The 12,544-nt window shown below is 35.1% G+C and overlaps 1 protein-coding gene across 3 annotated transcripts in view; it reads left to right on the plus strand.

Moving 5' to 3' along the window:
* The window catches only part of TSGA10 (testis specific 10), a 105,326-nt gene that overhangs the window by 54,354 nt on the left and 38,428 nt on the right, over positions 1–12,544 (plus strand). For all 3 annotated transcript variants that reach the window (XM_060168585.1, XM_060168586.1, XM_060168587.1), the window contains 2 exons: positions 7,535–7,650; positions 10,310–10,464. In XM_060168585.1, the coding sequence (XP_060024568.1) occupies positions 7,535–7,650; positions 10,310–10,464 (271 nt within the window). The remainder of the gene's footprint in view (positions 1–7,534; positions 7,651–10,309; positions 10,465–12,544) is intronic.

Raw genomic sequence — 12,544 nt, forward strand, 5'->3', positions numbered from 1 at the left:
CCAGTGATCATTGGGGTACATGTATCTTTTCACAGTACGGTTTTCTCCAGATATATGTCCAGGAGTAGGATTTCAGTATCATACTGTAGCTCTATTTTTAGTTTTTAAGGAACCTCCATTCTGTTCTCCATAAGGGCTATATCAATTTACATTTCCACCAACAGTGTAGGAGGGTTCCTCTTTCTCCACACCCTCTCCAGCATTAATTATTTGTAGACTTTTTGATGATGGCCATTCTGACGGGTGTGAGGTGATACCTCATTGTAGTTTTGATTTGCATTTCTTTAATAATTAGCGATGTTGAGCATCTTTTAATGTTCCTGTTGGCCATCTGTATGTCTTTGGAGAAGTGTCTATTTAGATCTTCTTACCATTTTTTGATTGTGTTGTTTATTTTTTTGGTATTGAGCAGTATGATTAGCATGCATTTTAAAAGTGTTTTACAAGAAGAAAGCTAAGAAAATAATCCGTCAGGGCATTTGAAGGAATTCTTCTTGGACTACAGTAGAATTTAACTATATTTTAAAATATTTTATTACTGTTGATTACTATGCATTGGTGCTTTTTTCCCCAGATGCATACTGAATGAGGGTTATCAGGTAGGATCTTGTAACAGTCAAGTATAGTGCACAGAATGTTGGTCTCCGTTGTCAAGGGCAGCTCTCCACCAAAAGCCAGATAAGTACCACTGTAAATCCTTGCTGCCCTGATCCTATAACCCAAGGACACAGTGGTGGTTCCCCTGATAGCTTCCAGGGCAGCCAAACTGTTTTCCAAAATTGTTTTACCATTTTATATTCCCACCAGCCGTGCATGAGAGTGCAGTTGCGTTATATCCTGATCAACATTTGATATCATCTGTCTTTTTACTTTAGTTATACTAGTGGGTGTGTAGTATCTGAGTGTAGTTTTAATTTGCTTTTCCCTAATGATCAGTGATATTGATTATCTGTTCATTTACTTATTTGCCATTCATATATCTTCTTTAGTGAAATATCTGTTCAAGTATTTGCCCATTTTTTATTGGTTTGTTTCTCTCTTTATCATTAACTTATAAAAGTCCTTTATAGGGTCTAGATACAAATTTTTTGTTAGATACATGTTTTGCAAATATCTTGCCCCAGTATAGAGCTTGCCTTTTTATTTTGTTATCAGTGTCTTTTGATGAGCAAAGACTTTAAATTTGATGAAGCACAATTGAAATTATTTTTCATTTATATCATGCTTTTTGTGTTCTATTTAAGAAATCTTTGCCAAACCTAAGGTCACTAAAAATTTTTGCTGTGTTTGCTTCTAGCAGTTTTATAGTTCTACCTTTTAAATAAATGTAAGGTCTGTAATCCTTTTTGAATTAATTTTTGTGTAAAGTATGAGATAAAAGTAGAGGTAGTTTTTTTGTTTGTTTTTTGTATATGGGTATCCATTAGTTATTTGTTAAGATTATCCATTCATCCACTGAATTGCCTTGGCATCTTAGTGAAAAAATTGGTTGACCACACATGTGAGTCTGTTTCGGGACTCTATTCCATCAATCTATTTTTCCATCTTTATGCTAGTATCACTCTGTCTTGATAATTGAAGCTGCATAGTTAGTCTTGAAATCAAGTACTGTTAAGTCCTTCAACTTAGTTCGTTTTCAAAATTGTTTTGGCTGTCCTAGATCCTTCACATTTTCATATAAATTTTAGGATCATCTTGTCAACATATACAAATTATTATTGGGATTTTGCTTAGAATTATGTGGAATCTACAGATCAGTTTTGGAAAATTAACTATGAACAATATTGAGCCTTTTGATCCATAAACAGAAAATCTCTATTTATTTAGATCTTTTAAAATTTATCTCAACAGTGTTTTATATTTTTTCATTGTACAAATCTTGTACACCCTTTGTCATATTTATACCTAAGTATTTCACATTCTTTATGCTATTATAAATGCTTTTTAAATTTCAGTTTCCTATTGTTTTTTTGCTAGTATAAGCAGACCTTAGAAATATTGCATCTTCTGTTCCAGACCACTGCAATAAAGCAAATATCACAATAAAGCAAGTCACATAAATTGTTTGGCTTCTTAGTACATATAAAAGTTATGGTTACACTATACTGTAGTCTCTTAAGTGTGCAGTACCATTATATCTAAAAAACAATGTACACACCTCAATTTAAAAAGACTTTATTGGACTTCCCTGGTGGCACAGTGTTTAAGAATCCACCTACCAATGCAGGGGACATGGGTTCAAGCCCTGATCCGGGAAGATCCCACATGCCGTGGAGCATCTAAGCCCATGCGCCACAACTACTGAGCCTGCATTCTAGAGCCCGTGAGCCACAACTACTGAGCCCGCATGCTGCAACTACTGAAGCCGTGTGCGTAGAGCCCGTGCTCTGCAACAAGAGAAGCCACTGCAATGAGAAGCCCGTGCATTGCAACAAAGAGTAGCCCCCACTCACCGCAACTAGAGAAAGCCCGCACATGGCAATGAAGACCCAACGCAGCCATAAATAAATAAATAAAATAAAAAGACTTTATTGCTAAAAAATGCTAACTATCATTTGAGCCTTTAGCAAGTCAATCTTTTTGCTGGTGGAGGGTTTGAAATATTTTGAAAATTACCAAGATGTGACACAGAGACATGAAGTGAGCAAACGCTGTTAGAAAAATGGTGTTAATAGATTTGTATGATGCAGGGTTGCCACAAACCTTCAATTTGTAAAAAAAAAAAATGCAATATCTGCAAAGTGCAGTAAAGCAAAATGCAATAAAATGAGGTGTACCTGTGTAAGAAACAAAATTGATTTTTGTGTACTACTCTTGTATTTTGCAATCTTGCTAAAACTCACTTGTTAAGATAGTTTTTTTTGGTAGATTCAGTAGGATTTTCTACATAGATTATCATGTTGTCTGTGAATAGAGAGTTTCGCTTCTTCTTTTCCAATCTGAATGCCTGTTTCTTTTTCTTGCCTTATTTCTCTGGCTAGAACCTCTAATATAATGTTGAATAGAAGGATGTTTTATCATTGTTTTATTCTTAATCTTAGTGGGAAAGCATTCAACCATTCACCATTGTGATGTTTGCTGTAGACTCTTTGTAGGTGCCTATTATCAGATTGAAAAAGTTCTATTCCTAATTTGCTGAGAGTTCATGTGAAGAGTGGATATTGAATTTTGTCAGATGTCTATTTTGCATCTATTAATGTGGTCATATGGCTTTTCTCTCTTTTTTTTAGGGTGTTAATATGGTGAATAACATTAAATAATTTTAGATTGTAAACCAACCTTGCATTCCTGAGTTAACTCAACTTGGACATGATGTATTATAGTTTTTCTATATCCTTGGATTTGATTTACTAAAATGGGTTAAAACTTCTTATGTGTATGTGATTTCTCTCAAAAGCATTATATTGATAGTTTTAGCTTTTATATTATGTCTTTTGTATGTGGTGTGATGTAGGGGTCAAGATTCATTTTTTTCCCCACATGGCAATTCAGTTGTTCCAATACCAATTGTTTCTTTTCCCCATTATATTGCTTTTTGTTGAGAATTAATTGACTGAATAAATGTGAGCCTATTTCTGGGCTCTCTATTATGGTTTCTATAGTAAGTCTTAAAGTCAGGTTTGGTAAGTCTTCTAACTTTTCATCTCACGTTTTCAATTTTTTTTTTTTTTTTTTTTTTTTTTTTTTTTTTTTTTGTGGTACACGGGCCTCTCACTGTTGTGGCCTCTCCCGTTGCAGAGCATAGGCTCTGGACGTGCAGGCTCAGCGGCCATGGCTCACGGGCCCAGCCGCTCAGCGGCATGTGGGATCTTCCCGGACCGGGGCATGAACCTGTGTCCCCTGCATCGGCAGGTGGACTCTCAACCACTGCGCCACCAGGGGAGCCCTCATGTTTTCAATTTATTTGTCCTTTTATACTTCATTCTGAGAAATATCCTCAATTTGGTCTTTCAGTTTGCTAACTCATTCATCAGCTATATTCATTCTGCTATTTACACCATCTGTTTTTTTTTTCTTTTAATTTCATCTACTACATTTCTCATACTTGTCACATCTGTTTTCCCCCTTGGTTCTTTTTTCATATTGCTGATATCTTTCTCTTTCTTTTAATATGTTTATTAGTCTAATTAAAAATTTTTGATCTGTTTCTTCTAATATATCTGCTATTGCTGGATTCTGTAATCAGTATATTTTGTTTCTTTTGAAATGACTTGTCTTTTCAAATGTCTTGTCATTTTGGTCTGTGAGCACATTTTTCCATCGAGATATAAGTTATTATGTTATACAGTCCTTTGGGGGGAACAGCCTCATTGAGTTCACACTATGGGGGATGGAAGAGTCCTAAGATGGGAGAGACACCATAAAATTGCAATAACATTTTGTCTTACATAACATCTGCTTTGTCAGTTTTTCACCTTTTGCTCCCCTGGGTGAAGCAGCAGTAGGAGGCACTCCTTAACAACCTTGGCTGCATATTGAAATCAAATAAGGAACTTTAAAAAAAATAGTGATTCCTAATTCCCACCCTGAGATTTTGTTTGTTTGTTTGTTTTGCGGTGTGTGGGCTTCTCACTGTTGTGGCCTCTCCTGTTACGGAGCACAGGCTCTGGATGCGCAGGCTCAGCAGCCATGGCTCACGGGCCCAGCCGCTCCGCGGCATGTGGGATCTTCCCAGACCGGGGCACGAACCCGTGTCCCCTGCATCGGCAGGTGGACTCTCAACCACTGCGCCACCAGGGAATTCCCCCCACCCTGAGATTTTTATTTATTTATTTTAGTTGTGCAGGTTGGATTTGAGAATTTGTTTTACTTCTTAAATTTAAAATAATTTAGGGTGAAAGGAAGTTGCAAAAATACAGAGAGATTCCTTCACCCAGTTTCTCCCAGCTATTACATTTTATATAACTATAGTACAATATCAGAAGCAGAAATTGTCACTAGTTCAATGTGTATGTATAGTTTTATGTATTTTTATCATTGTATTCCATGGTATGGATGTATCACAGTTTAACCATTCATCTATTGAGGGACATTTTGATTGTTTCTGGTGTTTAGCTAACACAAATAAGGTAGACGTTATGTATTTAATGTAATTATTATATGTTAGGGCTCAAGTCTCCTGTTTTATTTGTTTTTTTGTTTGTTTCTTCCCTTTGTTTTTCTTATCTCTGTTTTCTTTTTCCCACCTTTCTGTGGGTTACTTGAACATTTTTAAGAATTTCATTTGGATCTATCTTTAATACTTTTGAGTATCTCTGTAGATGTTTTCATTGGTTGCTCTAGATATTACATTATACACACAGCCTACTGGTGTCACATTTTATCAGTTTAAATGTAGAAATCTTGTCTCCCTTTAAATACTTTTACCCTCCTCCATTTATAATTGTCTTAATAGATACAGTTTTTTTTTTGGCTCTACCCATGATTTACATTCCCTCAAAGTTGCTGTTTATGTTTTTCATTGATGTTTCTTTAGTTTAAGATTTCATGTATTATATGAGCCATTGTTTCTTTGAATATTATGTTTATTCTCTTGTGGAATTTTTATTAGGTGAATATTGGACCTTCTCATTCTATTCTTTATGTCTCTTAAACTTTATTTTGTATTTTTTCTATCTTTTTCTTCTGTGCTCTATTATAGGTAATTTCCTCTGATCTGGCTTTTTTTTTTTTTTTGTGGTACACGGGCCTCTCACTGTTGTGGCCTCTCCAGTTGCGGAGCACAGGCTCTGGACGCACAGGCTCAGTGGCCATGGCTCACGGGCCCAGCCACTCTGCGGCATGTGGGATCTTCCCGGACCGGGGCACGAACCTTTGTCCCCTGCATCGGCAGGCGGACTCTCAACCACTGCGCCACCAGGGAAGCCCTGATCTGGCTTTTTTTTTTTTCTTTCTATCTTACTAATTGTCTCTTTAGCTGTGTCTATTTTGTTCTTAAACTTGTCATTTGATGTGCTTTTAAAAGTTTTATTTCAGTGACTTCAGTTTAATTTCCTGAAGTTCTCTTTGATTCTTTTAAAAATCTGCTGGTTCTTTTTTCTTTTCATTGTGTATTCTATTACTTATGTTATGTCTTAGTATTTAAAACTATTTTTAAATTGCTATTTAATAATGCTATAATCTGAAGTTCTTTGGGATTTAATTTAGTCTGTGTGTATTTTGACTCCCACTAAGTTTGGGTTGTTTCTTAATGTGTTTTTAAGACTGAATTGTGAGCTCATTTTCAACAGACCTTTGTCTGAGGTTTAGTTTGTGCCTGAGTTGAGGGCATGTCCCTCCAGAGAACTTTTATTTCCACTGAGTGTTCTAGATTATATGACCATCCTGGAACCAGATTTTATTTTGATTTCTTATCTTGAGGTTGAGAATTCCCAATGAAGACTTTTAGTTATTTGTATTACCCTGGCCCTAGCAATGTTTGGCAAGCTGATTTCTTCTAGTCCTCTCCAGTAATAGTGTAGCCCTTAGTGGCCTTATGGTAGAGGATCTTAATTCTTTTTTTTTTTTCTTTTTTGTCCATGCCACATGGCTTGTGGGATCTTAATTCCCCAACCAGGGATCAAACCTGGGCCCTCAGCAGTGAGAACACAGAGTCCTAATCACTGGACCACCAGGGAATTCCCGGACCTTAGTTCTAATACTTGTGTTGCAGCCATCTCTGTGGCTTCATCTTCTGTTTCTGAGTTAAAAGGCAAGACTCCAGGCCACAGAGACAGGCAAACCCCAACTGTATCTAACATAACATCAGTTCATTGTCTTATTGCTCTGATTTGGCTCCAGAGGACTTCCCTTACAAATCCTTCTAAGTTTTGCTATACATTTAAAAGGATGCTTCTTACATCATATTTAGTATGTGTAAGTGTTTTGTGGTGAGAGGACTTTCAGATTATCTAGCTTCCATATTTCCAGAAATTATAGTCTGTTTACTTATTAATATTTGTTTACTGACTGTGAACTCCATGAGACCAGGGCCACTGCCCACCTAGTTCACCATAGCTTCCTCAACACCTAGTGCCTGGTACATACTAGCCACTTAATAAATGTTTGTGGACTCAATGAAATGCTATTCATTACAGATTTATTTGTAATAGTGAAAACCTGAAATGAACCTAAATGTCTAATATTAGGGGAGTACTTAAGTAAATGGTTACTGCTCATATAAGGTTTTTCAGCCAAAAAATGATAATTTGGAGGGCTGAATAATAAGACTAAAAAATATTAAAGATTAAGTGTAGGTGGAAAAAAATCAGGATTCAGTTTTGAATTTAGAATATGGTAACTTTAAAATACGTGTAGCCAAAAAAATACGAACTAATGAACACCAAAATGCTAATAGTTGCTTATGTTGGAGTGGCGGATTGAGTATCCCTTTTTATCCTTTATATTTCAAACCTCCTATAATGTGTTTTTATAATGAAAATACTAAGAAGAAAAAAATGTACATTAGTATTCTTAAAAGTTTTTAGATTTAAATACACTAAAAAGTTGATAAAACAAAATTTCAGAATTAGTTTCATTATTAAAATGTTTACAGACTTTTATATGAAAACACAGAAAAAGATCTTTCTGATACTCAACGATACCTTGCTAAGAAAAAATATGAGCTACAGCTTACTCAGGAGAAAATTATGTGCTTGGATGAAAAAATTGGTGAGTTGTTTTTTTTTTCCCTGATGTTACTTTTTTTTTAAAGTCTGGTTTAAAAAAAGTTTTCTTCTCTTCAGTTATAACATAGATAAACTTAGAAATATGCCCTTAAAGTTTTTTAGTCAGAAATCATGGGAAAATATATTTTTCTTTGATAATAAAAATTTTTACTTAAATTTAGGACCATAAATACTTAGACATGGCTTCATATTTTTCAATGAAGAAATAGCTAAACAAAGCAGCAATACTTTGTAAATTTATGATGATCAATTTTGAATTTATAAGTTTTTGTATTATATGTCATGCCCATAGCTGTTGTAATGAAATACATTACATATATACTATCTTCGGTGGAAAGTGTACATATATTTGGCTATATCTATGGTATCACTTGAGTTTATAAAGATTATTTTTATAAAGTCTCCTATTATTGTTTCTTACCAGTGATCTTTATGAAAATATGGTTATAACTTTAAAGTAAAATTTTGGTCAAGACTATAAAAGAGCCCATTTTAAAACAATAAATATTTTTAAGATTTACTATTATGCAGTTCAAAAATATCTGACATAAGCAATTAGGTGTGTGGAGGTGCTTTTTATTGAGACAGGAAGTATTAAAAGAAAATATAAAAGGGGAAGATTGAAGAATTCATTTCTGGATATTTTAAGTTCGAGTAAAAAGGTAGGGTAAGCAGGTAAATAGATAAGTTTGTATCTCAGATGAGAAATCTAAGCTAAAGATATACATTTGGGACACATCAGCATATAAATGGTATTTTAAAACCATGAAATCACCTAGGGGAAATATAGAGAATGAGGAGAAGAGGATCCAGGACTGAGTAAGAAGAAGCCAAAGACATAGGAAGAAAACCCAGAAGTGAGTGTCATTTTGGGAAGCAAGAGAGCAACATGTTTTAAAAAGGAGGATATGATCAATTGTCAGGTACTTTCAAGAAGCAAAATAAGATGAGAATGAAAAAACATTGATTGGATTGGCACATTGGAGGTTTTGGTAGCACTGACCCCCCCAAAAAGTTTGAATTACAGTGTTAGATGTGGAAGATGGGGTAGGTTGACGAATGATTGGGAAGTGAGGAGGTAGAGACAGGAGAGAATAGAAGTCTTAAGAAGTTTGGCTATTAAGAGTAGTAGAAAAATGGGGTGGCAGCTTAAGTGGGATGTGGGGTTGAGGATTTTTTTAAGCTAGGATATACTAGTTGTTTTAGAGTTTATTTTATGCCAATGGGAATGAACTCAGATAACAGAACACCCAAAACATGTGGTTTGCCTGGAAAAGGGATGTGATGTATTATATAAATCACCCTCTTGGCATATGGGATTACGTCTCTTAGTGGTGCACTGGGTGGCCCTTGGTGGGCATTTACTTAGAGGTCTAGTCACACACAGCTTCCTTGGTAGAGCTCTAGACCAGTGGTTCTCAAACTTCAGTCTTTACCTGGAGAGCTAACCTCATTGAGCTGGGCTTCTCGAAGTAGGATACGGCCAGGGCTTTTGTATCCTTACCAATTTCCTCAAGTGGTTCTCAAACTTTATTGTGCATTAGAATCACTTGGGAGGGGTGCTTGTTAAAACATAAATTGGTCTGCCCACTCAGAATTTCTAATTCAGTAGGACTAGGATGGGACCTAAGAATTTGTATTTCTCACAAGTTCCCAGGTGCTGCCAATGGTGCTGGTTGAGAAACCACAATTTAGAAACCACTATTCCACACCATCTTTCAGTCCTTCAACAGTGACATTGGCTTGCCAGCGTTCTTACAAATCAAATCAGACTTCCTGGGATGATTTTTTTTCTAGGAATTTTTATAACACTACTTTAGAAAAACCAAAATACTAGAAGATATTTGACTCTGAAGATGACTTAACTGGATATTTTATTAAGATCTGTTAGTTACCAGCTTACATCCAACAGTGATTCTAAGCTAGAAGGAGGTGAAATTAGAGGGGGGAAAATTGCTAGTCCACGTGCTTCATCCACACACCTCCCTACCCCACCACACATCCTACTATGAGAACTTGTTATAAAGAACTTTCCTTTGCTGTTCTTTTTTTAAAAAATATACTTTATTGAAGTATAGTTGATTTCCAATGTTGTGTTAATTTCTGCTGTACAGCAAAGTGATTCAGTTATACATATATTTCTATATATACATTCTTTATCATATTCTTTTCCGTTATTTTTTTTGAATTTATTTAATTTATTTTTTTATACAGCAGATTCTTATTAGTTATCTATTTTATACATATTAGTGTATATATGTCAATCCCAATCTCCCAATTCATCCCACCACCTCCCCCCACACCTCTTTCCCTCGTTGGTGTCCATATGTTTGTTCTTTACATCTGTGTCTCTATTTCTTCCTTGCAAACTGTACCATTTTTCTAGATTCCACATATATCCTTTGCTGTTCTAATTCAAATGTATTAATTGAGCTTTTACATTTATATCATTTAGAATTTCATGATTAACCTTCATTTTTAATCACTAACAACAAAAGCCATTATTTATTTGGGATACAGTACTTTATATTTAGTCATTGAATATAATACAGGATAATTTTCTTTGAAAAGTATTTCACTCTGCTTGAACTGGAAAAAAATTTATCTTGATTAAAACAATGCCTTTATGATTACACATTTAGATAATTTTACAAGACAAAGTATTGCCCAGCGAGAAGAAATCAGCATTCTCGGTGCAACCCTCAATGATCTGGCTAAAGAAAAGGAATGCCTGCAAGCATGTTTGGATAAAAAATCTGAGAATATTGCATCCCTTGGAGAGAGTTTGGCAATGAAAGTATGTTCTGACAACCGTGGTTTAAAAGAAATGTTTGAACTTGAATCTGAATAAAATAATAGGATTTTCTCAATTTTTTCCTAGAGAGCTAAAACTTTAAAATCTGATTTCGAAATATTTCAAGATAGTCTTAGGAAATATGTGTTCAAATTCACTAGCTAATATTTTGAAATAGATTTTTCTTTCATCACTTTATGATCAACATTCACTAACAATAACTAATTCAAATATCAAAATGTAAAGCATAATAAAAAAAAAGCAGTGAGACTGATTTCTTTTTAAAAGCACAGCAGAACTTACGTTTTCAGGTAGCCACCTTGGGAGGCAATATGTGTATTTCATTAAAACCACCTTTGTAATTGTATTCAGAACTGGGGCACGTTGTTACATCATCCTTAGCCTTGAGAGTGGATCACATGGAACTGGTGAATAAAGTTAGATGATAAGCTTCATCCCACATTTCTGTTGTTCAAACAACAACAACAACAACAACAAAAAGGTGTTCTCAAAAAGGCAGGGATATATTGACCCCCTTTTCTAGCTCATAAGCTGATTCTGAAGGCAATTCCTAAACTGTTTTCCACAAATGTTTTAAGCAAAGGCAGCATCTCTGGCATAAGGTCTTTCCCCTCTCTAAGGGAACTAATTCATTCATTTATCCAGCCATCCATCCATTCAACAAACATTTATTGACATGTACCAGGCATTTTGTTAGAAACTGAGGTTGAGTGGGCATACCTTCCAAAGGCCTATGGTATAATTCAGAGAAAGATAAAGAAAGAGGCTGTTATGATAGAATGTGCTAAGTACCATAATGACGTATGCACAATGTATGAGTGAAGTTTGTCAGAAACATACCTGATTCAGCCTGGGGGTTGGATTAGGGGAGGGAGAAGATCTAGGAAGCCTTCCACACGGTGATGGTGCCTACACTGCCCTGAAAGATGACTAGGAATTAGCCAAGAAAAGATTTAGAGAAAGGGGACAGTGAGAGAAAGAGTGATCCAGACAGGCAGAGCACTTTTTAGAGAAAGGGTGATCCAAACAAGTAGAGCAGATTATATGAAAGCCCAGTGGCTCTCATAAGAGAATTTCATGAGATTTCTTGATAGTTTAATATGTCCAGAGAATAGAGTGCAAAGGGGAGTATGGGGAGATGAAGGGGGGGGCGGTGGTAAAAGATGAGGTGGGATAGATAAGCAACAAATCAGAACTACACATGATATTGAGTTTAGTTTCCATCATCATGGACACAGAGGAACATTGAAATAATGAAAATGAAATGTTACAATTAGATCATTAAAACATTATCCTAGCCCTTGTTAATCTACATAAAAGGTGGATTGTAGGGAAATGAGAGTAGTGACAAGGACACTAGTTAGGAGTAAAATGATAAGAACTGTATTAGGAGAGTGGCAGTATCCATGAGAGAAATAGACAACTCTAGGAAGTAAGACTGACAAGATGCGCTTTCTGACTTCAGAACCAAATGAATAGTTCCTATGTGTGAAGTAGGAAACACAGGACACAGAACAAGCTTAGAGAGGAAGATTATTGACATGCCTTTGGGACATGTAGTGAAATATTCATAGGCTCTTGGATTTTAAGGTTTGGAGAGAAAATTGAAGTTAATAGATTTGGGAATCATGAGCACAATTGAAGTTATCAAAATACATGAGGTAGTAAATTTTGGCTTTTAACTTGTTGAAAAGTCTGACTCATTATAGTTAATACCTTTTAATATTTTTGAAATTTTATGGTATTTTGGGGGGTGGGATTTTGTTTCTCATTATATTCAAACCACTTTTTGAATAGTTAAACATGATTTTCTTTAGAAACAAATTACTCAATTCTTTCTGAATATCTGTTCCTTCTGTTATATCTTGTATTTCACATTTCTTCCATTCTACTAACTGTACCAATATTATCTTTTCCTTCACAAAGAATATTGAGTTGCAAGTCTATTTCAAAATTAAGAGTTTTGTATAGGATTATGAATGTAAACGCATCCATCCTATGAAAGGAAAATAACTTTTTAAAGCAGTGTTAGACATTCAAAAGAGGAAATGTTCTCTAGAGT

The sequence above is a fragment of the Lagenorhynchus albirostris genome, chromosome 13, assembly GCF_949774975.1.
Source record: "Lagenorhynchus albirostris chromosome 13, mLagAlb1.1, whole genome shotgun sequence".
In the NCBI taxonomy this organism is placed as follows: domain Eukaryota; kingdom Metazoa; phylum Chordata; class Mammalia; order Artiodactyla; family Delphinidae; genus Lagenorhynchus; species Lagenorhynchus albirostris.